Source organism: Anopheles stephensi, chromosome X (genome assembly GCF_013141755.1).
Source record: "Anopheles stephensi strain Indian chromosome X, UCI_ANSTEP_V1.0, whole genome shotgun sequence".
NCBI lineage: Eukaryota > Metazoa > Arthropoda > Insecta > Diptera > Culicidae > Anopheles > Anopheles stephensi.
This window is the reverse complement of record NC_050201.1, coordinates 1748001-1775854: the sequence shown is the minus strand read 5'-3', so window position 1 is coordinate 1775854 and position 27854 is coordinate 1748001. Positions and strand designations below refer to the sequence as shown.

General features: G+C 47.8%; 2 protein-coding genes and 1 long non-coding RNA gene across 8 annotated transcripts in view; 2 read left to right on the top strand and 1 right to left on the bottom strand.

Annotated features, from left to right (window-relative positions):
• LOC118503297 (neurogenic locus Notch protein) overlaps window positions 1-21162 on the bottom strand; it is a 72065-nt gene extending 50903 nt beyond the window's left edge. For 2 of the 3 annotated variants that reach the window (XM_036036411.1, XM_036036421.1), the window contains exons 1-2: window positions 21033-21162; window positions 19050-19859 (exon numbers count right to left, since the gene is read on the bottom strand). In XM_036036411.1, the coding sequence (XP_035892304.1) occupies window positions 19050-19131 (82 nt within the window). In that variant the 5' untranslated portion in view covers window positions 19132-19859; window positions 21033-21162. Of the gene's footprint in view, window positions 1-19049; window positions 19860-21028 lie in introns of all 3 variants that reach the window. The other variant, XM_036036401.1, reaches the window with a different exon arrangement.
• Window positions 21163-21432: 270 nt separating this feature from the next.
• LOC118503290 lies at window positions 21433-24602 on the top strand. 3 transcript variants are annotated; one of them, XR_004905172.1, is made up of 3 exons: window positions 21433-22000; window positions 22119-22382; window positions 22459-24602. It is a non-coding gene; the product is annotated as an uncharacterized LOC118503290 (long non-coding RNA). The 3 variants fall into 3 exon arrangements; XR_004905171.1 differs by having other exon boundaries at window positions 22119-22731; window positions 23603-24602; XR_004905169.1 differs by having other exon boundaries at window positions 22119-23500; window positions 23603-24602.
• Window positions 24603-24674: 72 nt separating this feature from the next.
• Window positions 24675-27124, top strand: LOC118503281 (coiled-coil domain-containing protein 151). Of its 2 annotated transcripts, XM_036036371.1 has the most exons (3): window positions 24675-24895; window positions 24964-26261; window positions 26343-27124. In XM_036036371.1, exons 2-3 carry the CDS (start codon window positions 25081-25083, stop codon window positions 27055-27057), a joined length of 1896 nt encoding a protein of 631 aa, XP_035892264.1. In that variant the 5' UTR covers window positions 24675-24895; window positions 24964-25080; the 3' UTR covers window positions 27058-27124. The 2 variants fall into 2 exon arrangements, with proteins under 2 accessions (XP_035892264.1, XP_035892257.1); XM_036036364.1 differs by having other exon boundaries at window positions 24675-26261.
• The last annotated feature ends 730 nt before the right edge of the window (window positions 27125-27854 follow it).

Here is a 27854-nt window from a genome sequence, read left to right as displayed (position 1 = left end):
GCAGCTCCACACAACCACGAACGGGCAAGAGTGTGGAAGAGGGCGATCTAGATGAGTGTTGGGGTATAGATGGATGTTTTGTGATCGGAGCGGTTCATCCAATTATGGTAATTAATTAAGTAAGCCTAGGAGAGTAGGTACTGGAGAGCGCTGCAGATACTGCATAGACATGGGCAAAAGCCCTGGAGAAGTCACTACCCAACAATGTTCAAGCCTAATAAAATCCACATAGAAATCCACCACGGTTCAGAATTATTGGAGTCAACAAAATTTTTATTAGCCCTAATCACAAAGACCTAAGCAGGCAAGATCTCAGTGTGTAGCTGGATCGTATAGCTAACCCTCGAAACAACAAAGTGCATGTCAAAGAACCAAACAGGTCCATTCCTGTTCATTCATGCTTTAGCCTGGACAATGTTTAGCCCACGAGCTGGTAGGCTAGTCTTATCACACCAGCGCTCGACGCGACTGCTCTTGTAGCCTGAGAAACCATGCGCATTGCGGATGCGGTTAGCCACACGATCTCGGTTAGTAGGGTGCCCCCCAGTGCACTGCAACCGAGCTCAGTACCTTACCACGATTAGCATCAAGCGTTAGCCCCCTTCAATCCTTGCCCGACGAGCCCAACCGGGAGAACGGGGCGTGGGCATCACGGAGTGGAGGCAATTTTCACACGCGATAAATGTCATCAGCAAACCGTCTAACGCCACCAACGAGTACTTATTTTTATTTTTTCACCAAGACCTCAGACCGGAACTGTATCGTTTCGCCGCAGACGTATGCACAGCGAACGCACAGACTGTGGTCAACCCTTTCCCAGACACGATAAATCCTTCTTCAACATGCTCGGCCACGTTCTCACCACCAAGTGATAAGTCCCCGGGGAAGTGGTCGCAGTGCGGCCGTTTGCTTATCACTTTCGCACGCCCACCAACTCCAAATATCCCAGCGGATGAGGAGTAGTGGATAGGGTAAGGGTACATATCGGATGGTAATGAAGTGTATGTGACCCTGGCTACGGCATCTTCCAACAGACGGCAGGGGCCTTCAGGGATGCATTAGAATCTCTCCAGGGTATTGCTATTGGAAGTCACGCCAGATGCGAGATTTGCCTTGGCAACTTCGTACGCTGCAGATGAGAACCTGCGGGGACTCACCAAGAGGACACGGCGAGAAGATCCACACATCCGTGGCTGTTCAATATGTTCAGACAGTTCGGAATCATAATTGATTGACATTCGACGGCGCGCTGTCATAGACCCGACAGGCGCCCGACATCAGAAATGACCTGTAAGGCCGACCTGTTGCATGCTTATGCCGCCGGTCCCTTCCATTCCCCATCGAAGCCAAAGACATCATTGAGAATCATTGAACTAATTGAATTCTTCACTTCACCAGCCACACAACCAGCTTCCCAATATCAATTGACGGCCACCGGCGGCAAATGATCGGCAGCAAAATTCGATTGCCCCGGGTCAGTGTTTAATATGGCGCGAGTTCACCCCCCTTCTTCATCTCGCCGATCCCTCAAGTCCTCAATTGACACTGTCTCTCGAGCCGACCGAAACCATTCTATCGTAGCCGTCGTCGTTCGTTCGGGAGTAGAGCAGAATTGTAATGACTTAATTTATCGCTCAATCGTCTACAACACATAGCCGACACACCGCCGACAATGTGCAAACTCCCTGGTGTTCTTCACCCTCTACTGCAGAAAAAAAAGAAAGAGAATATACAACAACTAAAGCCTACCGAACCGGGTGTGTACCTTTCATTTAAATTCAAATTGTGCTCTAGATTGGGAATTTATATTCATGCTTGTCGCGACGAACGGCGAACACTTTTGCTGTGCAACTTCATCCCACCATACGCCGATATACTTCTGGTGGCACTCTCTAACCTAAAGTCTTGTTTGGTTTTATTACTTTCAATGTTTTCTCTTGTGATATAGTTTTCGTCTAACGGCGGCAACATTTGCATATCAATCGGAAAACACTTTCTTCGCGCGTTTATACTTCTAGTCTCGATGTTGGTACCCCGCAATATCGTATCCAATTGATTCCACAAGCCATATCTGTGGTGTCGGGAACTCCAATACAATCGACTTGGTGTCACGCTAGAATATTTGCTACATTAAGCGTTCCAAAATTCAGGTCCCGGTGGCGCTCCTATTCTCACCCATTTATGGCATCAGCTGTGCAGTAAGTCGGCTTACATAAGCCAAATCGAAACCACTCTACACTAGATACTCTCATCGTGAAGTAGTGTGGACGAGCGTTACGTGTACCGGTGCTGTCACATAGTTGGGAACATCTCTTTCACCCTAATTGTGGGCTCCTTCAACCAAGTACCGAATGGGTCACAATCGGTGTCCGAAGTGCGGCGAAGTGATGCAGGGTGTAGAATTAATTACAATCTAATTTACTATTTGTACAGCCATCTAATTACCCCACCAGTGAGCAGGTGTAGGTGGAGTATGGATGCTGATGTCTAACCAAAAACAAAACCCAACTTAATCATCTCAACACCTTCAAACACTCTTCAAGAGCCACATCAAATCGTGTCTAATTTTAATTGACTCTTGCCCATCCTTCACATCTCTCTCTCTCTCGAGAAGTCCTCCTAAGGACAATTCACGGACAATACCGTACTTAATTTATCCGAAGACCTTCCTACCTCGCTTGGCGTTTCATTTGCCGCTAATTTCTGACGGTGCAACAACGCCACCCAATTTCGCACATTCAGGTGACCACGCACGCGAGAGATTGCGTAAGGGCAGCAATAATGGGCACCCTACAGGCAGGTGATGCCATACAGCAACAGCAAGAAATAAAGCACCAACAACAGCTACAACCACAACAAAAAAAGCCAGCGTACACCAACTAGTAACATATTCACAGTTAACCCACTCGGGGCTTGGCAATTGCCGGGCTCATTTTGTCCGGAGCTTGTAGGCTTCTTTTTGTTGCAGTTCCCAAAACCATGCAATACCAACCATTCCCAAACACCACCCATTCTTCTCCGAAGCACCACCGAAAATCCGATGCGAATTCAGTACACACGAAAAGAGCGAGAGAGAGAGAACCCAACAACAACAACAGCAACCAAAAAAAAAACGCTGCGACCGCGGCCATGATCACCTGAATTCGGTGTTTCACATCAGACCTCTCGGTAGGCATCACACAAGCGGCCTCATAAACCACCGCAGTACGGTCTCTGTCTCACGCTTTGGTGATGCCAGCCGCTTCACCACCGAAGGAGATAGAAAGGTTGGAGAAAGGCCGGTACATCATGGGACGTTCAGAGGTTTAGCGAAAAACAAAACACACTGGGAGTTGCGTTTTTTTGGGGTGTTTGTTTAAAGTCCCGCGACAAACACTGTACTTATGCAAGGTGTACCGTTGCGGGGAGCAGAAATTATGTCACCTGGCCCGACTCTAACCCAGTGCGTTTGTGAGCTGGAGATCCTCGTCAGGTGACAGGAGGTCCTGTGATCTCCTCAAATAATCTGGAGCGGATGAAGTTATCGAACGGAAACTCTCGTTGGTCTCAAATCAAAGATCCTACTATTAGCAGTACATAGAAGAGCAGATGTTCATCACGATCTTGCTGAATGTTGGGGTCTAGAACTTAGTCACCTCAGATCTACTCTATGGAATCAAGACCTAAGACTCGCACTCCCGGGATGAAGTATTCATTAGCGGCGTTTAGAGTCGGCAAAAGACCAAACGGAACGCTACTAAACAAAAGGCCACAGAATAAGCCTCAACTGAGACAAATGACAGATCTGCGCCTCCTCGTCTTCCACCCGCAACTTGCGCTAATGAGAACACCCAACCACCCGAAAAAAAAACCCGCCCCCATCGAGCTATTCCAAGGGAGCGGCACACTGCGAAGCGCACTGAACCGATGTCTCACCCGTGTGTTTGAACTGTTTATTAGCAACCACGCGCGACATACATCCAAAGGGATGGTTGAGCGGACAGCGGCTATTGATATGGAAATGTACCTCCAAAAAAAAAAACGAGCCCCCTCTACTAGCACTCTCCAGCAGTGGTGTAACGGCTACTGCAGTAGCATTCACTGCACGACACAAACAATTTATCCTCGACCGTCGACCGTCGACCGATACACACCTAGCACGTCTCGGGTGTTGGACGTCGCGCCGACAGCTCCCTGAACGCCCCAAATAGCGTTCAGCAGTCCTGCTCCAGGGAAGTTATCCCCAAAACCGTGTCTCCGGCGACTGGTGGTCAAACAAAAGCTTTATTAACGTGTAAATAAACAGCTCTGCAACACGCGCGCGCGCGCGCTCTCTCGCACATATGCCTGGGGGAAGAGGCGGGATGTATTCTCGGCAAACAGCACCTTGCGCGGGATTCGTTTGCTCATCCCTCGTCATATGCTTTGCTTGCACCAGCGGAATGAAACAATTTCATTCATTCGCTTTCAATTAGCGAGCGACCCGATGGGATCACCCCACACGAAGTGAAGGGGTTATGAGGGAGAGACCGAACTCTGTTTGACTTTCTCAGCCGGCTCCGGACGAAAATTCTTGGCTCATCACCGTTTCGTACACACAACTTCAAACAACAACATGGGGTTGACACACACGTACATGACATTCAGTTGGGGAGATCAAGAATTATGTTGGAGGACCACCAAGAATCATAGACGAAGAGTTGTTCTCGATTCGGCGAAGATGCTTGCCCAAAAGTTCCAAAAATTGCTGGATCTCTCGTCGAAAACAGCAAAAGGATAATCTTCATCAAAGCAGCTAGTTAGACATCATTTCCCGTGCTTCTAGCAGTCGTGACATTAGACGATCCCAAAGCAGGAATCATACACACTCAGCGCCATCATACGTTAGGGGCATCTGCCCGACCACTCTCGAACAGAACGGACGGAAGAGTTTCCCTTACACGTCGAAACGGAAGCATACATATCTCGTTCCTGGTGACGACCAAGCACGCAGCTATGTATCGTCCACAACATTCAAGTACGCGTCACCCCGTTTTCTTGGTTTTTTTCCCCCCCTATGTCTTCTTTAGGATGTGAACACTTTGAACCGAATGGAAGTTCACTGTCTCCGCTCTGTGTCATGCCCCGCATTGGGAAGCAAAGACACGGGTGTACGGGGGGATGGATTGCGCGTAAAGAACAGATGGTTGACATCCGGCTGGCCGGGTCTCTTCACCCCACTTGTTGCCAAGACACCGCATGTCGGTGGTGCTGAGCGCACGATGTGTTGTTGGCGGTGCATAAAAATAAATACAAATTAAGTGAGCTTCGGGGATCGTCTGTAATGGACGCCGCCTGGTGGACTTGTGTCTCGACGAGGTTAATCATATCGCCCAAAACGGGAAAAAGTATCCGTTGTAGAGCGAAATAAATATTTACCAATGTAGGTGTGTATATTTTTAAAGCTGGAAGATGCGGTAACTCTGACACTTTTTGTAAGAGACCTATGCTCTGTTCGGAACTTCGGAAGTTGAATATCTTTTGTTGGTGTGCCGCGCGACCTAGAACTCTTGTCCGCATGGTGCTTCGTACAGGCACGGAACAATCAACTACACTTATCTTTATCTACTGATGTTTGGTACATATGGAGAACCCGCATCATACACCGACTTCTCCCCTTTTATCGGGATTCTTCACCTCCTAAACCTAGGCCCTACTACAACAGAACGGTCGATTCGTTGGCGCCAACTGAATTTAAGCCCCGTCGAACCCCAACCGATAGCAAGCACACAGCCAGAACGGTATGTAAATCCCCACTCGGTCGACTGGATCGGATTTTTGGACACATCCAATTTCGCCGTTCGAAGACAACGTCCAGCAACCGGCACACGACAAGTCGCTCGCGCCGGCAAACGTACCAGTGCGAAAATAATCGTTCAAAAATGGCGCGCGCGTTCACATTTATTTTTTCTCCTATTTCTTCAACCTTCTTATCACAACTTCACAGGAGTCTTCGTGTGTCACTCGCGTGGTACCCACCGTGAATAGCAACATTCAGCAACGTAACCCCCCTCTTTTTCGTACGGGTTTGCCTTTAACGGTCGCAAGACGGGAACGGAAGAAACACACAACGCGTCTGCCCGGCTAGCGATAAGACGCGGTGTGGCGTGCATCCATCAACCTTACGCTATTTGCGTGCGCACATCGCGCCCGTAAGGCGGGATATTGATGGCGTCCGCGCGATCGTCACACCCCTCTTCCTTACGTTTGTTTGCTTTTTTTTGTTGGTCAGAGAGTGGCTTACTGTGGGCTATGCTAGCAGGGAAGGATCCATCATCGGGCCGTGCGACAGCTAAGCAAATAATAGGGAAAAAAAATTATTTCCAACATGCACGAGGTAACTTGCAGAAACCTTGCACGAGAATCGACGATATACGGATAGAGCCGTTCTCTTGTAACTGACATGAGTTTGAAGATTAACTTCAGCCAAGATATTATCTAGAGGATGGGTATATAGAAGCTACAGATCTACTCTCCTCTGGCTATTCGTTCCCAATTGTTTCGTGCCTAGGGATACCTCTGACATAAGAATCGAGACATCCTCTATATTGTCACAATGATCCTGTTCTCGCTTTTGGTGATGTTTTTCTTTATATATTTTTGACATTTGAAACTTCAATCAGATATCAATCAGGGTACAATGATAAGTAGGCAGCTTTTAAACAATTTCTATATTGGTAAGCCTACAACAAGGATAATAGTCCAGAGCATCTAAAATCTCTTTTTTGTTCCATCAAACACATATCACGCGACTGACACCAAACAACCTGTACACGCGTGGGACGGACGCTCACTGTCACCAACGCTGCTAGTAGTTGTCGCCCCTAGTTCGATGCTTTCGATATCACCTTTTCCATACCTAGCCCCATTTTCGACGAGATCTCATTACACTCAACACTCCCCCCCCCCCCCCTTCTTTCCGCCCCCTGTCCCACTGTGTTTCGAGATTGATTGGAAATCTGCACATTCATCGTCCGATCCAATCGGGTACCAAAGGAATAGAAAAATTCACCATTTTTTCCCAGCCGTCGCACCGGGCGCGCGCGTGCTATTGCAATCCCATTTTCCCACCCACTCTCCCAAAATCCAACCAAAAAAAAAAAAACACAGACCTGCACAAAGTTCGCCAAAAAGTGGAAAGCAATTAAAATGCTTCACGTTGATTAAAACTCACCACCGTCTCTCTCTCTCTCTCTCTCTCTCCTGGTGATCGTCACCGTATTTCCAGATAAATCTCATCCCTTCTTTGGGGCTGGCGTAGTAAAAACTCACCCGGGTCAACGGGAGTGCGCAGTTGGCGAGGGGGTGAAAATTCATCAAAATGTCATCTTTTACGCGTAGATTTTTTTGTTGTTGTTTCCTTTTGCACCTTCCATCTTGTTTTGCTCGGCAAACGGTTCGGCAGCGGTCAATTCCCCAGGCTCAATTTGTAGCCCTGGGCTTTCGGCGAAAGGGAAGCACGACACACACACACACACACACCATTCCCACAAGCGGTGACAAGCTTCGTAAGGGTTGGAAGGGCCGAACTGGGGGGTTGGGTTTGGGGCGAAGAGATTGGAGCGGGTTTTGGCGCGGTCCAAGAGGAAAGAAAGGGAATCACTTGAACGATGACTTTGGACATTTGGAGGTTTTGCTCTCTCACGTACGCACGTGTGTGTGTGTGTGCGCGCGATTCGACCCACCACAACCAATCTCCCAAAATCTTTGAAAACGCTGCTGTGGGATCGAATTTTAATCGATCGAACTCGCATGAGACTCGCGACCGAATGGTGCTGCGGTCTCGTATTACATTTTTCGGGGGAGATTTTTTTGCTGCGGCTTCAATTCAGCTGTTCGTGATGGGAAGGTACACTAAACTAGGGCTCTGCATACCGCCTCACAGTACCTTGTTAAAAGGTGCGTTTTATGTGTGTGTGTGCGCTTGTCTGTGCTGATTTGTTCCATCACAGAAGGAAAAAAAAAACGCAAGCAGATGAAAAACGGTTGACATTTCTTACCAGTGTCGAAAAACCTGGTGCGGGGTGAAGAGGAGCTGTCTTTAATTATCAATTTACTCAACATGCTTCCACATACACACACACAGTTCTATTGGTTTCCCGCACAATTCGATGAGAACTTGCCAGAGAATCCATTCGCTTTTCCCAAGCATCTTTCAAAAGGGGGGGAAGAGGAAAAAAAAACAAATTGACTCTGTCAGACATGGATGAATTCCGCCAAACTGCTTTGTGGTGGCAAACAAACAAGCAAAAAAAAAGGAAAAGTACACCCCATTTTCACCCCCTTCATGCTCACCCCTTTTTATGACAATTTTTTTCCGTGCGCTGAATTTTGCCTTGCAATCGCATCTGGTTCATCTCGTTCGCACTCCGAAAGGCGGAACGCGCTATCTCGATGCCTATTTCACCATTCTATTTTCCCACCCACCTCTTTTTTCAGCGAGCGGGTTGACAATCACCCACCGATCCCTTCTCCCGTACTGTCTCTATCATCGCTTTACTCAGATTTTTAATTTGGCGGATTATTAATTTGTACTGTGCTGGAGTGCTGAATTTTCACTTCACTTTTGAATGATTTTGTAGCTGGCTAATTGATTTGCTTTCTTGCTTGGTCTTCCGGATAACGAGCTTGTTTTGCTTGCTGTGGGAAGTCAAAAGCATCAAAGCCAATGGTTCAACAAGGACACATAAATTATCTTTTGAAGGAGAATACAAGCAGAAAATGAGCTAACAGGATCGTAAAAATGAACCGAGAGGAGCCTGGCGTACGCTCCGTCGTAAAAGCCATCAAAGTGGTAATAAAAAACCATATGCAAACACAACAGCATCCAACGAAAGGAGGAACACAAAAAGCAAAAAAAAATCAGAAGAATAAGCAGGATGTTTCGACTAGTGATGGGCGGTCGGAATCGAAACTGCTTTGTTACGATTCCGATTCCGAACCTGTAGCAGAACCAACTCCTGAACCAATATTCCGGAACTAACTCCGATAGCATCTCTGAAATGGTTCCTGAACCAACTCTGGGCCCAATTCTGATTCCGGAACCAACTCCGGAACTATTTACTGGACTTTTCATGCAACGACTTTGGAAACGATTCTGGGACCTATTTCGGAACCAATTTCTGAACCAAATCCAGAACGTATTCCAAGTACCGACTCCAATTCCAATTCTACTCTCCAGAAATCGGAGCTTTTCGGAATCGATTCCGATCAAGTCCATCAGTTGGCACATCACTCGCTTCAACGAAACGGACGAAAAAGCCAAAGAAAAGCGCTAGAAAAAAAAACAAATACACACATTAATGTGTGCACAGGAATCTTTTTCCCTTTTATTTCTCCTCCACTACCTCTGCAAGCTCATCATCCGCGGCCTCCTTTCTTCGCTCCGATAAAATAAACATTAAAAATCTGTTTCCATTTCGAAGATCCGAGAATGGGGACCTTAAAAAGGCGCTCGAAAGATGTAATACACACACGCACACATAAAACACAGACATAAAAGTATCATAATTGCAGACGGCGAGATAGAAAGAAGAAGCCACACCCGAGAAAGAAAAAAGAAACCTCCGAAACAGCGAGAAAGCATTATTCGTTTCCAGCGATCCTGTGCTCCCGGAGGATCGCCCAAAGTCGGGAAGGCGCTTGAAATGTGAGAGGATGTGATGACAGAAAGAACGGGGGAAAGCACAAGAACAAAGAACAGATCCGTTGCACTGGCCCTCAAGGGATGGAACTGGGAGGGGGTGGGCTGAGATGGGAAGTGAAATAAATAAGAAAATTTGAAGCAGTTCTCAGAGCAGAGCAGATACTGGAGATGTTTCAGCCAGCCAGCCAGCCAGCATCGCAACTGCAAATAACTGCTACATAAACGATCCATGCGCGCATAGCTTTATGTTGTACAAAAGAGAGTTGTCGAGAGAGAGAAAACGAGAGGGAGAGGATATTAGAAAGAGAGGAAGCAAGAACAGCTAGGATGTGTGCAATAAGACGAAAAACGAATGGAAACGGGTCCAACCGAAAAAAAAGGCTAGCTAAAGCGAAAGGGAATAAAACACTCAACAATCATACCAAACTAAAGGAAGAAAATGAGGAAAAAAGCTAACAACCTCCAGAGAAAGAAAGAGGCAGAAATGGAGCGAGAGCGGGAGAGGGTTAGATGAATATAGAGAGAGAAAACGACACACGAATTACATTGTGGCGCACGAAATGAGGCTAAAAGAAATGTGAATTTGTGCGATCGTGGTGAACAACCAGTGAACCCCAAAACACCCAATTCAACCCCCTTCAGCATGGGGTGAGTTTTCGATCTCGCCCCATACTCGGTGGCGCGAGCGAGAGAGAGAGAGAAAGGTGTAGTTTGGGGCGAAAAGCGGGCCCAAAAAGGAAGTCGCTGCGTCACTGTGTAATGATGGCTGGAACGCTCGGCGAGAGCCTTCTGGCGATCCTCTCTTTCGCCCCGCTTGATCAGTAACCACAGCATCACTTTGATCGCGGATGTATGTGTGTGTGTGAGTGTGTTTTTTTGTCCGTAAATATATATATTTTATTTCTCTTCATCATAATCATCATCATCTTCATGCGCCTGTACGGCCGGGGCTTTTGCTGTCGCTTCAAATTCGTTCCTTTTTAAGGTGCGCGAGGAGCGTTGACCAGACAAACATGGAATGCTGGATGCGGAAACCGCTCCAGAAAGTGACTCGGAAGGGGGAGGTGGGAGGGGGGGGGGCTGAAAATTGTGGAGCAACAATCGAACACCATACACTAGCGGTGGTCTAGAAGCGATCATCCAACAGTGGAAAAGTGAAGCAAAGGGACGAAGGAAACGACACTTAACGCACGCACACACGGACGCACATATGGATTGTAATTAGCCGAGGAATATGGGAAGTGTGCGCGAAACCGACAGTGCAAAATGTTGAGATGAAAAAACTGATCTTCTTAATTGCTGAGCTGAGAACGTTGGAAAACCAACCGATGTTTGCTGCGCCACTGTTTAGAGACCTATGACAGCTGTCAAAATCTGAGTCGTCTCCAAGAAAGCCGGACTAACGATCCTGCCAAAGGTCCAATAACAGTCGAATAAGCCAGAAATTGCAGGCCAAGATATCTCGAGTTTGTCTCAAAGTCAAACCAGAACTATCGATCTCATTGTTTTGACACTTTTGACAGCTGTCAGAACTAAATAATATCTAAAAAGCCGTATAAAGTAAACCAGTAGATGAAAACCTGTTTGCAGAGAGCTCTTAATGTGTTGACAATTTAGACAGAATATCGATCGAATTCTATGATATAATTCTATATAATGGAATTGTGGAACTTTGCAATCATATAATGGAATCATGAAAACAATTTTGACAGCTGTCAATAGACAACTTCCCTATCTCGTATGAAATGCATATAAAGAAAACAGATACACGAATAAACCTACTTTCAACTCAGCTTATGAATGCTTCGTCGTTGGCGTTACCAACATTCCTCTTCAGGGGGTAGAACGAACCAAATGTGCACACGTCATCCCTCAACATTGTATGCAAAACTCATCAACGTGGCTCGCTCAAATAATCGAGCGGGAATCTTCCGTTTTTGTTTATAGGCACGTACACTACACACACGCACTTGCTCCCATCACAACGTGTGTGTGTGTGTGTCCTCCCGTCCTTTTTCGCGTGAACCAGCGGGCGAGACAGCAGACGCCCGAAAACAATAAAGGATCCACGCGCACCATGTGACCATGAACTCGCAGTCCGCTAGCGATTGTCATCCGTGCGCGATCCGTCATCCGCGCGCGTATGAAATATGCGATCACCGCGCCATCATCATCATCGTTCCTAGAACCCGGACCGTATGTGAGCGGAATAAGTTTGCACGCGAATTATTAGCACGGGCCACTTGTACCGGGGATGAAGTCGACACAGGCAGACACGCACACACAGGGGGGTTGATAAAACAGGCAAGAAAAGATACAGATGATGCGATGGTGAAGTTTTAATTTCATAGTTTACATGCTGCAAAGCAGAGAAAATTTGCGTGAAATATTCATCTCGTGATGCTTACACATTTTACTGGAGGCAGGCGCAAAGGAGAAACGGAAGAAACATTCTACGTCAATTCCTTATGTATAATACACCATCATCAGATGAAACGGTGAGTATGAAAATCTATTAGCGATGAAAATGCGATCGGCATGTATTCACACACCTCCCAAAAGAAAAGAAAAAAAATGAAAATTGTTCAACCGGTGAAAAACCAAAAAGGAAAATCGAGAAGAAAACGAAAAAAGAAATAAAGTGGAGTAAAACAATAAAAATAGAAGAAAAAAAACACAAAAAGATGTTAAAATAATTACGCACACATACATTTATGAAACACTGAACAACAACAAAAATACACATACATAGGCAAAATAGAGGCAAAAGAATGAGTAAAACAGAAAACAATCACATACGAATATCGAGAAGAACCGATATCAAATTGAAGCTGACCTTAAGAAGGCAACAACAAGCGCAGCAAAAGCATTCTCTAGCAGGCAAAAAGGAAAACAACAACAACAACCCGAAAAAAGGCACAAGAAATCCCAAAATGGTTAACGCAAAGCAGGATACAAGCATAGGAAGGGCCGGGAAGAGAAAATAGAAGCGAAACGGGAGATACCCAACGAGAAGTGCAACATACAATCGTCGTAGACAGAAGAATTCCACCCCAGTATCTATGTGTGTCTGTGTGTGTGTGTGTGTGTTTTTATGCTGATGAAAATCTTTTCCTTCAGTCTAGCAGTATTTCTTTTCCTCCGTTGCTTTTAAAGTCTCTTCTCCTCGTTCTCTCTCTCTTGATTCATCTCTTTTGTTCTTGCTTTTCCACACTGTCCTCAATTATAGTGTTGCGAATAAGCTTGTGTATATGTGTGTGAGTATACAAACTCCGGAGGATGGCAGAAGCATTGGGTGGAATTTTCTGACTAATAATGCTCCAAGTCGAAGTAGAGAAATCCGATTATCGACGGCTGACGGTTCTCGACAGCGGGATAGGTGCTGGCCCGAGCAAAGGGAGAAAGATTTTCTTCAACTTCTTGGGCCCGTACATGTGTGTGTGTGTGTGTAAAAGGGATTTTCCCTCAAGTATATCCTAGCCAGGGACCTCGGAGGCAATGTCGGATTTTTTTAAGGTTGCTTTACAGTTTCTTTTTACAGGAGAATGTTTCACATGGCTGGTGGAATATTGCCCCGTTATGGAATCTTGCATACATTTAGGGGATTTTTTCAATACGGCTCTGGCAGTCCTCGACCCCGGCACGTGGTCTAGGGCCATTGACTGGTAATCCAATATCCCAGGACTTCTTGGTAGATGCATCAACACCAATACTCCATCTCAGTTTGGGCCATCCACTGGCCAAGTCCCTGGGTCGTCCGGTGTTCATTCTCATTACATGATTAACCCATCGAAACCTGCCAGTGCTGTCTGCTTCGGACCGAGTCCACCTCTCAGACGGCTGGACTTTAAGTTATCTTCTAACTAGTTCTTTCCAATCCATTCACTACATAGAAAGAGGTCCCATCCACCCTCGGGAAGAATCTCTGCATGCTGAAAAACTAAACAGAAACAATGGAGACTGTAATACACCCCGTACAAGGCGGTACCAGGAGCCATTCTGTGTGAATACAGTCCAACGAAATCCATTCAGCAACGCAGCAGCAACATTGCATCCAGTCACACACGAGGCTTTCCGGGGTGACCCGTATCGAATTTCGCAACAGCTCAAAACTCGCTCAGAGATTTGGGATAGCCAGGTGCAAAGCTGCCTCAACAGGGCTCGTTCATCTGCATTGGTGGAAACGCATCACTAGCTTACTTTTATAATATTTAATTCTTTCTTTTTGTAGAAGAAATTTGCTCCAAAAAACACACACACACTACCCGAAAAATGCGTCACTAGATGAGCTTTAAAAGCACTTTAAAAACGAAAGAGTTGCGCGACGAAACAAGCGACGAACCTCCCGGGGGTGATTATGGGTAGCGATCTGGCTGGAAAAGCACGTGATGTGAACGTGTATGAAATAAAAAGGAGAAGCATATATTAAAATAATCCATGTAAAACAAGCCCCCCCTCTGCTTCCTCTGCCTCTACCTCTTTCTCCCAGTGTGTGTATGTGTGGGAAAGGGGATGAGCTGAATTTAAAGTAAAACTATAACACCGAGCCAACCTTTGCTTTGCAGCCTCCTCTTAACCCTAAGCTCGGTCGAAGTGCGTGGGCAGAGTCTACACACACACACACACCGTGCTCTTCAGAAAGATCACAAATGGTCGAAGCTCCCAAAGGCCAGTGTTCCCTCTTCCCACTGCCGTGCCGTGTTTTCTTTTTCGGCAATCCCACAAACCAATATTCATCATATACCCAGAGGGGGAGGGGTGGGGGGAGGGGGGGTTTATATCTCAGTCGGTCGCCAATTTTTGTTTTTGTGCTTTCGGAAATGATTGCGCGATCACGTCGGCGCGCCGGGAGAATCTGCTTTATTGCAGATTTATGCTAATGTATGCACATAAGCTCAAATTTCGAACCATGTACTTTTTGGAGGGCACAAAAAGGAACAACACCGACCTCCAAGTCTCCCCACCGATATGCAGTTGTCGGGGCCCGAAAGTGGTTCGTCCCATGGGTTTGTCGCCGAATTTGCCGCCCGAAAGAGGGAGGAAAAAAGGTTGAAAAAGCTGGCGTGCGTTCCGAGAACTGTTCCGAGATCCTCGAGCCTGATCCCGGGAGTCTTGGTCTGCAGCCTTGATTCGGCACAGCGTTAAAGAAGGGTGGGCGGAACCGGCTGAAAAAAAGCCAGCATCCAGAGCAGCAACCATAATCCAGATCATCCTGCTGCTCGAACTTTTGAAGCAGAAGCGTTCCTCTCTTCCATTGCTTTCGTTCGCTCTTCGTCAACCACCTTTTCCATTTTGGTCCATGGTTTGCACACCTCGTCCGGGAGGAAATTTTCCAAAGCCCTCGTTCTCCGCTGGCTCTGGATGCTCTCGAGCTGCTACACTGCTTTCCTATCAAACTCCCGATCGCAAAACGAATTTCTATTTTGTTCCAGACACACACACACAGGCATACGTGGACGCAAAATAGACACCAAGTTGAACCAAGCAGAATCACCCGAAACGGAGCAATTTGATGGCAGAGAGAGAGAGAGAGAGAGAGAGAGAGAGAGCGAGCGAGAACGACTACAACAACAAAAAAGCTCAACAGCATCAACCGTACCGAGGTTTGGTCCCCGGCGGAGTCCAGAGGTGAACGCGACAAGCGAGCAACACCAAAAGGGCGACCTACATATTTTACTTTATTTCTCATTTAACTTTTACCGCACTAGTGAGATCGAGCGACCGAGCGCGAGCGCGCACACACACACACCCGAGCCCAAAACTCGCGCGACGACGTGGGATCGTGACGTGGAGGGCGGGTGGTGGTGATGGTGCTCGGAAACTGTGCTCCAACTTCTGCATATCCAGCAGGTCCAGCAACATGAGGCGAACCCCTAAACAGCGAGGGTTCGTTTCCATGAAGGCATTTAAATCTATTGATTTCTATTGGAGCAGTTGTGTGCATCCAGTTTAATACGTTTAAGTTATTTAAGGGCCACTAGTCTTAACATTGTAGTCCATGTTGAACAATTTTTTATTCCTAAAATATAATTTAGGTCCAAGTTGAATTGACGATAGTGACACCAACTGAGTTTCCAGCTTCGATTCGCAGCAAGCTCAATGAGCCCTTCCCTTTTGATGTCTAGCATCACCAAAAGCCCCGAAAAAAGGCACAACAAATCCCAGGCTGCGGAGGTTTTTACTTTTTGTTGTTGCTTCTCCGGGCTATTGCTTCGGCAGGGGCCGAGAGATCTCACACGGGGTGAATGGTTGGATGCAGCAGCCAGCGGTACTTGAAGATTACAAAACCAATACAGCGATGGAGCGCACTAGCTCCAACAGCAATTCAACACCCCGGTCGGCGAGATTGTCGTCGAACGAAGTTGCCTTTGAGGAACTTTGCTGAAGGTGGTGGAGAGTGATATCTGTGGGACGGGTGTGTTCGGTACCTCCCTGCCATTCACTGTCCAACCAAAAGCGTGCTTGTCTGTGTGTGTGTGTATGCTCGCATGGTTGTGAGACTTGCCGCAGCGCAAGTTCAGGACACGCCACGCGAACCGTTCCATACCCAAGAAATGGAGAGCGAGAGGACAAACGACAGATATTGAGAGATGAAGAGAGCCGGACAGAGACAAGAAAACGAACGATGAACGCGGAACATGGACGTGACTGGCACATGGCGGGGGGGGAGGAGCAGGGCGCAATGTTGGAAAAGTGGACAACCAAGAGAGAACCTGTTTTCGATGTCCCTTCCTCACTCCACTACTCTCCACTAGTGAACTCCTCTAGGTGGTTGTTTGCCCACCAGAAGAGATGTCGTACGCGAGGGGCAAAGGCGAGCGAAAAAAAAGGGTTTTAAGCAAAATAACCACCTCTCACAAAGCGTTGGGAAGGGCCAGTAAAGATGCTGCGAACAGCCACACACACACACACAACCGAAGAAATTCCGTCAATACGGATTTTAATCAGGGCGTCGGCCAGCACTTTTTGCAGAGTGAGAATAAACTGTAAGACAATACCAACTCGTACGGTGAAGGATTAGCAGCCGGAGGCTGGATAGCAGCCCGGAGTAACCAAACCAATCATTATCTCTGGTGGCAATTTGCTATCTCCACCTATCGAAAGAAAAAAACGCATTGAGAGACTTTCGTAAAAAAAAAACCCCACCCGCCGCCATCAGAATCACATCAACATCAGCGGGAGCCGTGTTAATCCTGCCTGTGAAGAACCTTAAATTGGATGCAGAGATTAAGTCATAAAATCCGCCGATGGTAGCTTCTTCAGCACAAACACACAACACATGCATGGGTGGCAGAACCGTGGATATCCGCCCTTATGTGCAAATCGTTAATAACTTCACAGCTCATCTGACCGGACTGTGGCCTGACTGGCAGAAGTCAAGCAAGCTAAGAAAACATATGTAACCACATGTTCGTAATTGCACTATGAACCATAAAGCACTTTAACGCTAGCCGCGCCGCAGGAATCATAAAGCGGATGATCTTATAATGTGCGGTGGTACCGTGACCAGGATACCGATGCGAACCTAATATTGCAACAAATAAAAGCTTTGGCGAAGATACGATGTGTTAACTTTACAATTGCTGCCACTGCGCGTCGTAAATCGACGCGTAAACGAATCCCGAACAGACGAGCACATAAATCAGACACACGGGGACTGATTTTATGGCAAAAATGTAGACCTCTTTCGTCCCTGCGAAGACTCGCGGTAAGCCGGGAAAAGCCTGCTAGCAAGAACGAACCAAGAATTATCGCCCAACTTTGAGGTCTTTAGTTTTTGCCGACGCATTGATGTCTTCGGGGTGTGCTTTAAGAGCTGCGAGCGGCATATTTCGGTGGGGTCATCAACTGACCAGTCCCTTTTTACCCACCCAATTGATCTGTGCCAATAAAATCAGAAACACGCGTAGACCAGACCAAACAAAAGCAATGGCCAGGGAGACTTGAGGAGTTTCATCCCCAAGCCCAAAAAAAAAGGTGGCTTCCTCTTTGGCAAGGATAATCATAAAATCGTTTGCGGTTGCCTATTGGTGCGAGCAGGAAACCGTCCATCCATCAGGTCGGCAATCAACAAAAAATTAAGCCTCACCCCGTTAGCACCTTGCGAGTTTTGATGAGGTCTTCTGGGTAGTTTGCTAGTGTCGTGAGAATCCGATACGGTTCCAATCACGGCTAGAAAAGCGAGATTCCGCGAAACGATGCTGATGAATCCGCTTAAAACCATCCTCCAAACCACCACCGAATGCCTAAGCTGATTGTTTTCTCCCTGCGAAATTGCGGTGCGGTGAGTATTGGGGTATCTGATGAGAGACTTTCGAACTTCCCGTTAAACCGGGGTAAACTAGAGAATCCGGAAGTACTTTTGAAACTGCATCTTCACCATTGAAGAAAGCTTTTTTGATGAAGTTTTCTTAGTATGGCTTACTCTGCTCTCTAGCGCATGGGAATCATGAAGTTTTGAAGTTGCCCAGAACAATAGAAGAAGTTTGTACAAAAAGGATGGAGACTTGCTCTGCTTTCTGGCAACACAACCTTGGCAACTACAACCTCGAGACTCATATGTTAGATATCGGTAGCAAGAAGTCCAAGGCCTCCTTGTTGAATAGAATCCCTGAGGATTTTAAGACATTCATGAAAATTGTTGGAGATTCGCTCCTGGAAATTCAGAATCAAGTTCCTCAGATTGCCAAGCTACAGAGCTGTTTTCTATTCACCGAAATGTAAGTTTGATGCTCTTTTTGTCTGGATAATTCTTGAATTTCTTTATCCAGCTTGCTGTTAGCAACTAGACATCAGTTCTTCAAGTTTTCTTCAAATATCTTCAAATTCTGAAAAGTTTAGAAATTTCAAACCAAAATCCATCGAATATTCCTGATGCGTTTTATTTCCTTGTTCTAGCCCTGCATACACTTTTGCTTGAGAGTGTGAGTGTTTCTTTGGCGAGGAAACTATATGATCCCGGATGCACCCTTCCGAGCGTACAGGGACGGTCTCATATATCCTTGTTTTGTGACCTGCAGGAGATCGGTCCGTTTCTTTGCTCGCACACTCACACACAAGCATTACAACATTCCACCACTACTACTATCAAGGGAGAGGTCCTTGCTATAGGAAGGGAGGAAAATGTTTGGGACTCGTAAGCGACCAAACAACGAAAAAAAAGGGCAAGAATGTACACCTGGGCCCGCATAGACTGTCAGGGCAGGACACCAGATGGCTAGCCACGAAGTTGGTGTCGTTGCGATCCTTACCGTCTTGAAGGCAAAAGGACGCATCATGCTGGTGGTAGTGTGTTTGGTTGAGCAGCGTATCAACTGCCCTTTTCTTGTGTCCTAGGATATTGAGGATATTTTAACGCGATTAAGCAACTGACTAGAAAACTTACCGAAAGCGCTACCGATGAAACTACAGAGCACAATGGCGAACAGGATGGTGGCGCCCGTTATCCTTCGCGGGCTCCCCATCATTCTGTTGGTTCCAACGCCGATGGGGATTGGTCCTGGAGATGGCCTTCGGGGAAATATTCTCTTTATGGGAAATTACTTTCCAGTTTTGTTATTTTTTTCGGAACGTGATGATTGTTCGCCGTTTTGGACGCGGATTCGCGTACGGTTGACACGTGGAGGATACTTTGCTGCCGCTACTTCCAACAGTCCACGGAAGTTTGCCGATGAAGTTGAGCTCAGGACATCAGGCACACTAGAGCTTGAGCTTCACACACACACACGCGCGAAGATGACACCAAACGGGATGGTGCCACCAGCTCGGGAGTAGGATGGCAGGAGCCTCTGCCTACCCACACTCCCTCTCCCCCCAGCGGAGAGTCCTTGTTTTGTCGACCTTCCGGCACAGGGAGGCTCTCACCCAGCCTGCTTTCCCCCCTTTACACTTCTTGCTCCTGCTTCTTCCTGCTTCTTAGCCTTCCAGGTTTCGCTAGCAACACCTTACTGGTTGAATCCTGTGATCGTTTCTGCGTCGGCTGAACATGGCGCCGGGGCCCTAAACGCGATGGGCGCACACCGGGTTCTCCGGGTACGCTCAGCTACACGGCGCCCATACCATCGATAAATACAGATCGCGAAACACGCACACACTTTTACCGGACTTTCAAACCCCCCCAACAACAACAAAAAACGGCACGAAAGAAAATTGTGTGTATCTGTTTTCCACTCACTGTTGAGCTAAACCTTTTTCCCTGTAGAATTAAAAATTTGAAATTTAAAATATAATATTAACGGAGACGCGCTACACTGCTTTTCCGGGGATGTTTTCCCTTTCCCCACCCTTCTTTCATCCCTCCCAACCCCAGGAAGGGAAACGGGATGAAGTCACCGGACCGGGTCTGCAGCGCCACCTGGTGACAGGCGCAACTAGCTCATCCTTTTGCGTTGGTGTGTTTTCCCGTTTTTGTTCCCGGTTTTCTTTCAAACACACACACACGTAGACGGTGACACATACACGCACGTATATCTATTTTCCACTCTTACACACTTTGCTGACATCTGACACTTCCGGTTGGCGTAACGATTTGTTTCGAACGTTATCACAGTGGACCTAACCTCAATCACTCAATTTTCGCAGGACTCTCACATGGAAAACTCACTTCTTACAACAACAAAAAAACATAAAACAAGACTTTACATACACCAGCTCGAAGCTCGACATAGAGGTTTTTTCATGCTTTTATTTTGAATATTTTTTATATGAACTTGTTGTACAACAATTTTAACTTCTTTATTTTAAAACACTCACGAATCACAAACACATTCATACAGATTGGGTGGATCGATTTTTTATAATGAAAAGAAAACCCAGAAAAACATGCCACACTTCACGCTTTTCCGACCACAACACAACATTTTCCGCGAAGCTTCAGCAAATATTGGTTGGTTGACTGTCGATTCGATTAGGATCTCTGTTCTGGGTTGATTGAGGTTCAGCTGCGGATGCCGCTCAGTGTGTGCGCGTCTACTTTTCCGCGTTTGTTTTTCATCACTTTTCACCACAACACTATCCCCCTTCCAATCAAACTCATCGGGAGGGGATTCTGATTGATCGAAGTTTTTCTTTCTCCTCACGGGATCATCACCACCGACGGCTAGATTTTCTCGATCTCTGATCCTCGGGGTTCACTGTGCTTCTTGGTGTAGGCCTCACATATAAACACGCGCACACACACACATCAACAAAGGTAGGTGACATATCCTTGTCGCGCTTGAGGCTTATTATCCTCCTGCCCAGGACACAATGTTCACCTATAGATCACTTGACACTTGCACCGATCCGTCCAGATTCGTGATAGGATAAGGTGGTCATCTCATCCCTAAAAACAAAATAACTAGAAAAAAACTAGCTCCCACCCACCCACCTCTCTCGGAGCACTCCGTCGTGCTGCTGCTGTGTTTTTCTTTTTTCTTCTGGGGGGTGGAGGGCGTTCGACACAGACGACGTGTTCACACACGTCCGCACTCCGCAACGGTTCAAATGAAACTGCTCGAGATTGTGCTCGAAATTGTGCTCGAGAATTGGTACGCGGCTGTGGCCACGGCCCCGTACCGTTTAATCCCACTGTTCACTCGATAAACACTCGCGCGCACGATACACACGCACACACCGATGCGCTTTATGCTGCGCGTGAGCGCGAGCAACCAAGAGAAAGAGAGAGAGAGAGTACCAAACTGCCCGAAAGCTGCTTACGCACTCGCGATGACGTGTGTGTGTGTGCGTGTCTATGCTTGCCCCGTAAACACAGGCTCAAGATGGCGACGGTGATTTGACGGTGTGTGAGCGGAGCGCAGGATCCGCGTTGGTTGCGCTCCCTGTTTCGGGGAAGGCTCTATTTTCTTTCGAACAACTGATCTGCTGCCGAGCTAAAGTAATATGCTCGGTAAGACAAATTGAATGCTACGTGTATTTGTTGTTTTGTTGCCTTGAAGCATAAATTTTTGCTTTTGTTGTTGTAGCTTTCTAGCAGGATACAAGCCGTTAGCATGTCAAAGCGAGCCAACGCGTTCAGTGCGAGCGAGAAAGCGAATGCAAGCGAATAAATCATCCGCGACGCAGAGAGCACACACACGCACACGCAAACAACTAATCAGAATGTGTGCTCAACATTCGAGTACTTCCATGTTTCACAATTTTCTGAAAACCTAACCGAAATCCAGCAACAACGGCCAGCAAAAAAACCTCCCTTCACACCACCACCTCAGAGCAGCCCTTCCGACAACTCACGTCGTGTGGCTGTGTGTGTGTGAGTGCGATCTCTTTCTCACAATGCCGCATCGCATGTAGAAGCCCAAGCAGGCGAGTGCCTTTAGGGGTCGATGGCAGTAACCGGTTTGTTTTTTTGTTCCTTCTTACTACCTCTTTCGCTTCCTTCTGCGGAAATAATCAACGTGTGTGTGTGTGTGTGTGTGCACCGCGTTTGTGTGCTCTCTCTCTCTCTGTACCGTAGGCTCCCGGAACCAACCGTCTCGCTTTCGCACGTACGCAGTTGGCATTCCCATTGTCTGCTGCTGGTGTGCGGCCCTGTCAAGCAGCAAACAAAAAAAGGCTCCGTTGTCGAGTGTCCAAACTCGAGATGAAAATCGCCCGTACCAGCTCGAGACCTCAGCATCCAACATGTTGGATCGGTCCGGCCAACGGGCTTTCGCACCCATCTCTTTTGCACCCTGCTCGAGCTGCTGCTCGAATCGTTCCCGGTACCGCATCAAGCTCGGTCGGTGTTGGTGTTGTTTTCTTGCCTGATTCTTTTTTCGCCTACTGTCCTTCTTTTTTCCCATCTCCTTTTCTAGTGGTTCGCGGACGGTTTTTTTTTATGTGGTACGGGAACGCATGTTGAGGTTATGTGTATGCGAGCGAGCGCGCGCGGTGCAATGTGGCCCCGCAGCACAGGGCTTACGACCATCCGCAGCAGCCAGCCAGCTACCTTCGGCCAAGAGTGGTGTCCGATGACCGATTGTAATGAGAGCGGGAAGGAGAGCATATAATTGGGTCCGACAACCAAACTTCTGGCTGAGGCTGGGTTGAGTACTCCGATCCGAGGAAAGCCTTCACCACGCACCCAGGTCAGGAAAAATTAGAATGATCGCCATCAAGACCGCATAACGGCAATCCATTTAACTCGGCTTAATGGCAAACGCTTCTTCTTTGGCCCTAACAACCTGAACAGGGGTTTGTGGTTGCTTCCTTGGCTTAAATTTGCTCGAGACTAGATCTAGTCAAGTCCTGCGTATCCGGAGGCACCCGATCTTCTTTCTTGACCTAACGACATCTTAGGTCATGCCTAATAGACTTATTGATACCGCATGTAGTTGGATAGTCAGTCCTCACTTTGGGAGAATGGCCCATATGGGATTAGAACCCTGGTGCTGCCTCCATTACCACCGGATCCGGACCCGGATTCAATAACCAGGTCTCTGCCGTGTGACCGACTCACCTAACAACGATGCTTGCAAACGGAAGAAACGCAACGTTAGAGAAGTCGTCAGCCAAAAACTGCAACTATGCAACTTCATCAACTCATAAACAAACACACAAGCGACTCAACAGCACGCCACCGAACCAAAGCTTCTCATCGCTGGATAGGAAGTGAATTCTGCCTCAGTACGCACGATTGCAAAATTTTAACCACAAAAGATGCCTTCGCATTTCTTTATTTGTAAGCATTGAGCGCTTCCCGTGCTTGGAATAGTTAGAATTTCTTCCCGCTGGACTTGGAGCGCACACACCCAACAATGTGGGAACGTTTGTGATGGCAGAAGCAATGGATGGCATCCCTTTCCTTGGGCCAAATCCGGCAAACTCCGGGAGACGGCAAACATGGAAACCGATTGGGTCAGCAAATATGCGCCGCAGTGGACGGCACTGCATACTGGATGCTTTCTGCTTGTTTACATTACAAACCGCCTGACGATTTGTGCTTCCCTTTTTTTCCAGCAATGTCTTCTCTGCGAACGAGCGCGGATGCTTGATACGTTTTGAAGCCCTTAGACGAATGGGGCGCAGACCACCGGGCTTGGCTGGGTGGCTCCGGTGTTGTGGCAGAATGTGCTTCTTCTATTTGCAAATGTTTTGACTGCCCGCAATCCAAACAAATCTTCGCAGTTGTACGCAGAATCTTCGTTACGCGCTGGAAGAAGCAACAAAGTATGTACTCATTCCTGACGACTTGAGGACTGCTGCTCTGACAAAAATTATCGCTTAAAATAAGCAAGACTCTAGAGTTCGGCATCGTCAGCAAGAAAGTGCGAGCAGAAATAAATGTTTCAGCAAGGGCAAACAAACCGCAGGACCACGGTATAAGGCTTTCCATCCCAAAGGTCTGCCACATGTTAGAAGGACTGCCATAGAACCCTCGCAACAACAACAAAAAGTAGCATACGAAACAGAGCGGATTGCAACAGTAAACTATGCACACACACAGGCTTGCGAGCGCGCGCGTACACGCATAACTATGTGCAGTACGCGTGCCCTGCTGCCGTTGATGCTGTCCTTTAGAGGGCCCCGACCGAACGAGCATAAACCGTTCTGGTAGACTTTTTTTTCTAGCCGTACGGACAAAACCACCACTTCACCAAAGCACCACCAGAACAGGTTTCCAAGCGGGTCAAAATATCGTTGCGGAGAACGGTGAGGGGGGAAACCCATCCGCCGGGAAAGCGTTGTATCGCCTTCAACGGATGTCGTGAAAATGAACACCGTGCAACGGAATGAACTTGAGCATCCGTTAAAAAAAAAATCTCGCACACACACACACAGAGAAGCGATCAACATAATGTTGGGTGCAACATGAGAACAGATGAATTGCATGAATGGAAGGAGAAAACATAAAGCTGGGAAATGAACCAACGTAGCATGATGGAATCGAGCAGAATCAGGTGGGTTGTTCAAAATGATCGTTGTAGAGGAGGAAAATCCTCGAGCTGCCAACAATTGCGTTGGGTAAATAATTTTTCGCTTGAATTATACGTCTTTAAATACAATTTTTCTAATTTCTTTTTATGTGGCGGATAAAGTCCCTTGGAGGTCCTAAGTAGAGTGAAAGTTGGAGGCCTCTAATACATCGAACCTGAGGAGGAATACCAGAAGTTCGGGGCGCTCTAAATGATCGAGGCTCTCATGACCTCAAAGCCTGCTCATAAGATACACCTCTGTCTATATGGACGGAACCCCTTCAATGCTCGGGTCTCCAAGCATCTGCTTAGTTTGCGTATACGATGTTCCGCTCCTGCAAGTCCTGTAAATAAAGTATTATGAGAGTGAAACTGCCAACTGACGGAGCATGCTCTACCCCGTAGCCTAGCTACCACAGACACTGGGAAAACAAACTTCCCCCGCTGTTGGATCGATAAGGATGACGAGCTGTTCCACAGTGCTACCGACGAACGGCAACTGTACACAACGCTCGGTCCATCATGTCGACACCGAAACCGATACTGAACGCGGAAAATCTCGCCCTCACCAACAAACGCATCGGTGAGCTAAAGAAAAAGGTAATGCTGGCCGAGGGCCAGAAGAAAGCGTACACCGAAGAATGGAACGACAAGAAAAAGGCCCAGAACGATCGGATGGCCGAGCTGCGGAAGGAGGTGCGGGATCTCACCAACAAGCTGTCCTACCTACACAATCCGACCAGCGCCAAGGCTCAGAAGAATGTGCAGGAGATCAAGCGCCGGGTACCGTTGCCGCCCGGTGCGAAATCGGTCGCACACGCGCTACGCATCGTCGACCTGAAGGTGATCGATCTGAACAAGCAGACGGACGTCACCGAGGACCGGATGCGAAAGCGCGAGCGCCACTTCAAGCAGCTCGTCGAACAGTACCAAGCGTTGGTGGGCTATCGGGATGCCAAATGTGACGGTTCCAACCCGCCCGAAACGATCGAAGAGGACGCAAACCGGAAGCTGATCACAAGGCTAGAGAACGAAATTCACCGCACCACGGTACAGTGGATGGAGGCGGAACACATCCGGAAGAAGTACCGCGGCATCAAGTCGTCGCTGATGCGCGATGCGGAAAAGTTTGAAAGCTCGCTGTTGGAGCTGGAACAGGCGATCACGGAGCAGCAGGCGGAGATTAACAAGCTGGAGGAGGTGCACAAGGAAGCGGTCCAGATGCGCGACAGCACCAAGACGATCCTGCAGCGCCAGGAGCAGACGACACACTATTCGAACAAGGCGCGGGAAAAGCAGGCGCAAGATTTCCGACGCCAGGTCGAGGAACGGAAGCTGGAGCTCGAGCGTTTGGAGCGGAAGATTTTCTCGTCCGGAAAGACGCTCATCCACCAGGAAAGCATACTGTCCGGCTCCGGTGAGCATGGTCGTGGTGGGGACGGTGGTGACGATGGTAGCAGTCTGCACGACAAGGACGGTGCGTCCGAGATGGAGCAGAAGTTTAAGAAGCTGATGCAGGCGACCGGCGTCAGTGCGGCTAGTGAGGTGGTCGATCGCTTCCTAGCACAACGGGAAGCGTCTGCCCGGCTCACCTATCTTCGCACGGTGACCGAGAACGAGAAGAAGCAGCTGGAGGCCCAGCGTGAACTGATGAAGGCGCAACTAGACGCGTTCAAGTTCGCCGACGTCAAGGATAGCGATGTGTAAGTTGGGATCTCTGTTCTTCAATGTATGGTCTATCTTCCTAACAAAACCCCCTTTTTTCTCTCGTTTTGCCTCTGCAGCAACCAGGAAGAGCTGGAAAAGATTAAAAATTCCATCGAGGAGCAGAAGCAGCGGCGCGAAGAGTGCGACAAAGCAATCGAGTACACGCGCAACGTGTTCGACACGATCAAGGATGCGCTGATAGAGCTGCTGCTTAAGTTGCGCGAAATCGAGGAAAGTCTCGATACGGCTTCGCCGTACAGTCGCCGTACACCGCTCAAGCCGGCCGAGCTGAAGGACATCTCGTCGGGCAAGTTGGCGGTCGAGGAGCTTGGCAATCTGCTGGAGGAACGCATCAAGCTCGGGCTGATTGCCAGCGGCCAGTTGGCGGCCGACGTCGACAGCGGTCTGTCGGAGGACGAAGGTGAAGCGGGACAGCCAGCGGTACCGGCGGTCCCGTCACCTGCCACCCCACCAACGCCCACCGTGCAGCAGCTATCGCCGAGTCCGGGTGGACCCGCGTCTGCAGCGGGCAGTAGCGTACTGTCCACATCCTCACCGGCCGAAGATCGGGAAAAGCCACCGGCCTATCCGCCTGTCTACATGAACCTGATTGCTGGCCGAACGACAACGCAGATTTCGTCAACCTCACCCGGTCAGGGTACCACGGTCGTACTGTCCGACGACGAGGGTGACGTGCCGTCGCGCAGCTACCTTAAACGGCAAGCGAACATGATTATAGAGGCAAAGTCACGGCGCAAAGGTTTCCGGATGCCGGTACCGAAAAGGCGCTAAAGCAAGGAGGCTCGGTAGAGTACTGCACGGTACAGTTCAACGCAATAAAGCTTCATTTTTATCCACCTCTCAAGTCCATATTCCACAACAAGTAGGAAACAAGTATTAGTATTAACTCTCGTCGGGTAAGTTTAGATAGAGTAGTACGGATTCCAGGAGAATTTAGGAACCTAGTGTAGTGATCGATCGACCGTACATCTCCAACGCAGTATACAATCGACTTATCCACGAAGCAATTCCTAAGAGGACCAAAAAGACGAAGACCTCGCATATACTCCCAGAGTCTCGTCCTAAAGTCCTTGATATGACATGAGTTCCGCTAATTTGGATAACTACCTATGCTCCGAATTTTGGAGGAGTATTGTTACAGAGACTCGTGCTCCATTAACTCCAGAAATCCAAACCTAGTCCATCAGTAGTCTTCTACTGATGTTTGGTGTTGTTTGATGACTGGCAACCCAAGGATTTCTCCAGGGATTAAAGCACTTTCCATATGCTGGACGGGCTATCCTGTTACGTTTCCGTAACAACATATTGTGATCTGTGATCTGATGAGGATACCAGATTCGTCTGAAGGCTGTAATACCTCGATCAACCGAAAAGTTCTGAAGAATGGACGAAGGACACAATTAACCAACAAAAACATAACCATACACTACTTTTAATAGACCGTTTGCTATAGTATTTCACCTTTATATTTCTTTGTGTTGTTTAATCTTCTTTTCTCTTCTTCTCAGGACATTTTTCGGTTTCTTCTTCTATTTCACCTTTCACCGTTTACGATGATTAGCTTTCGC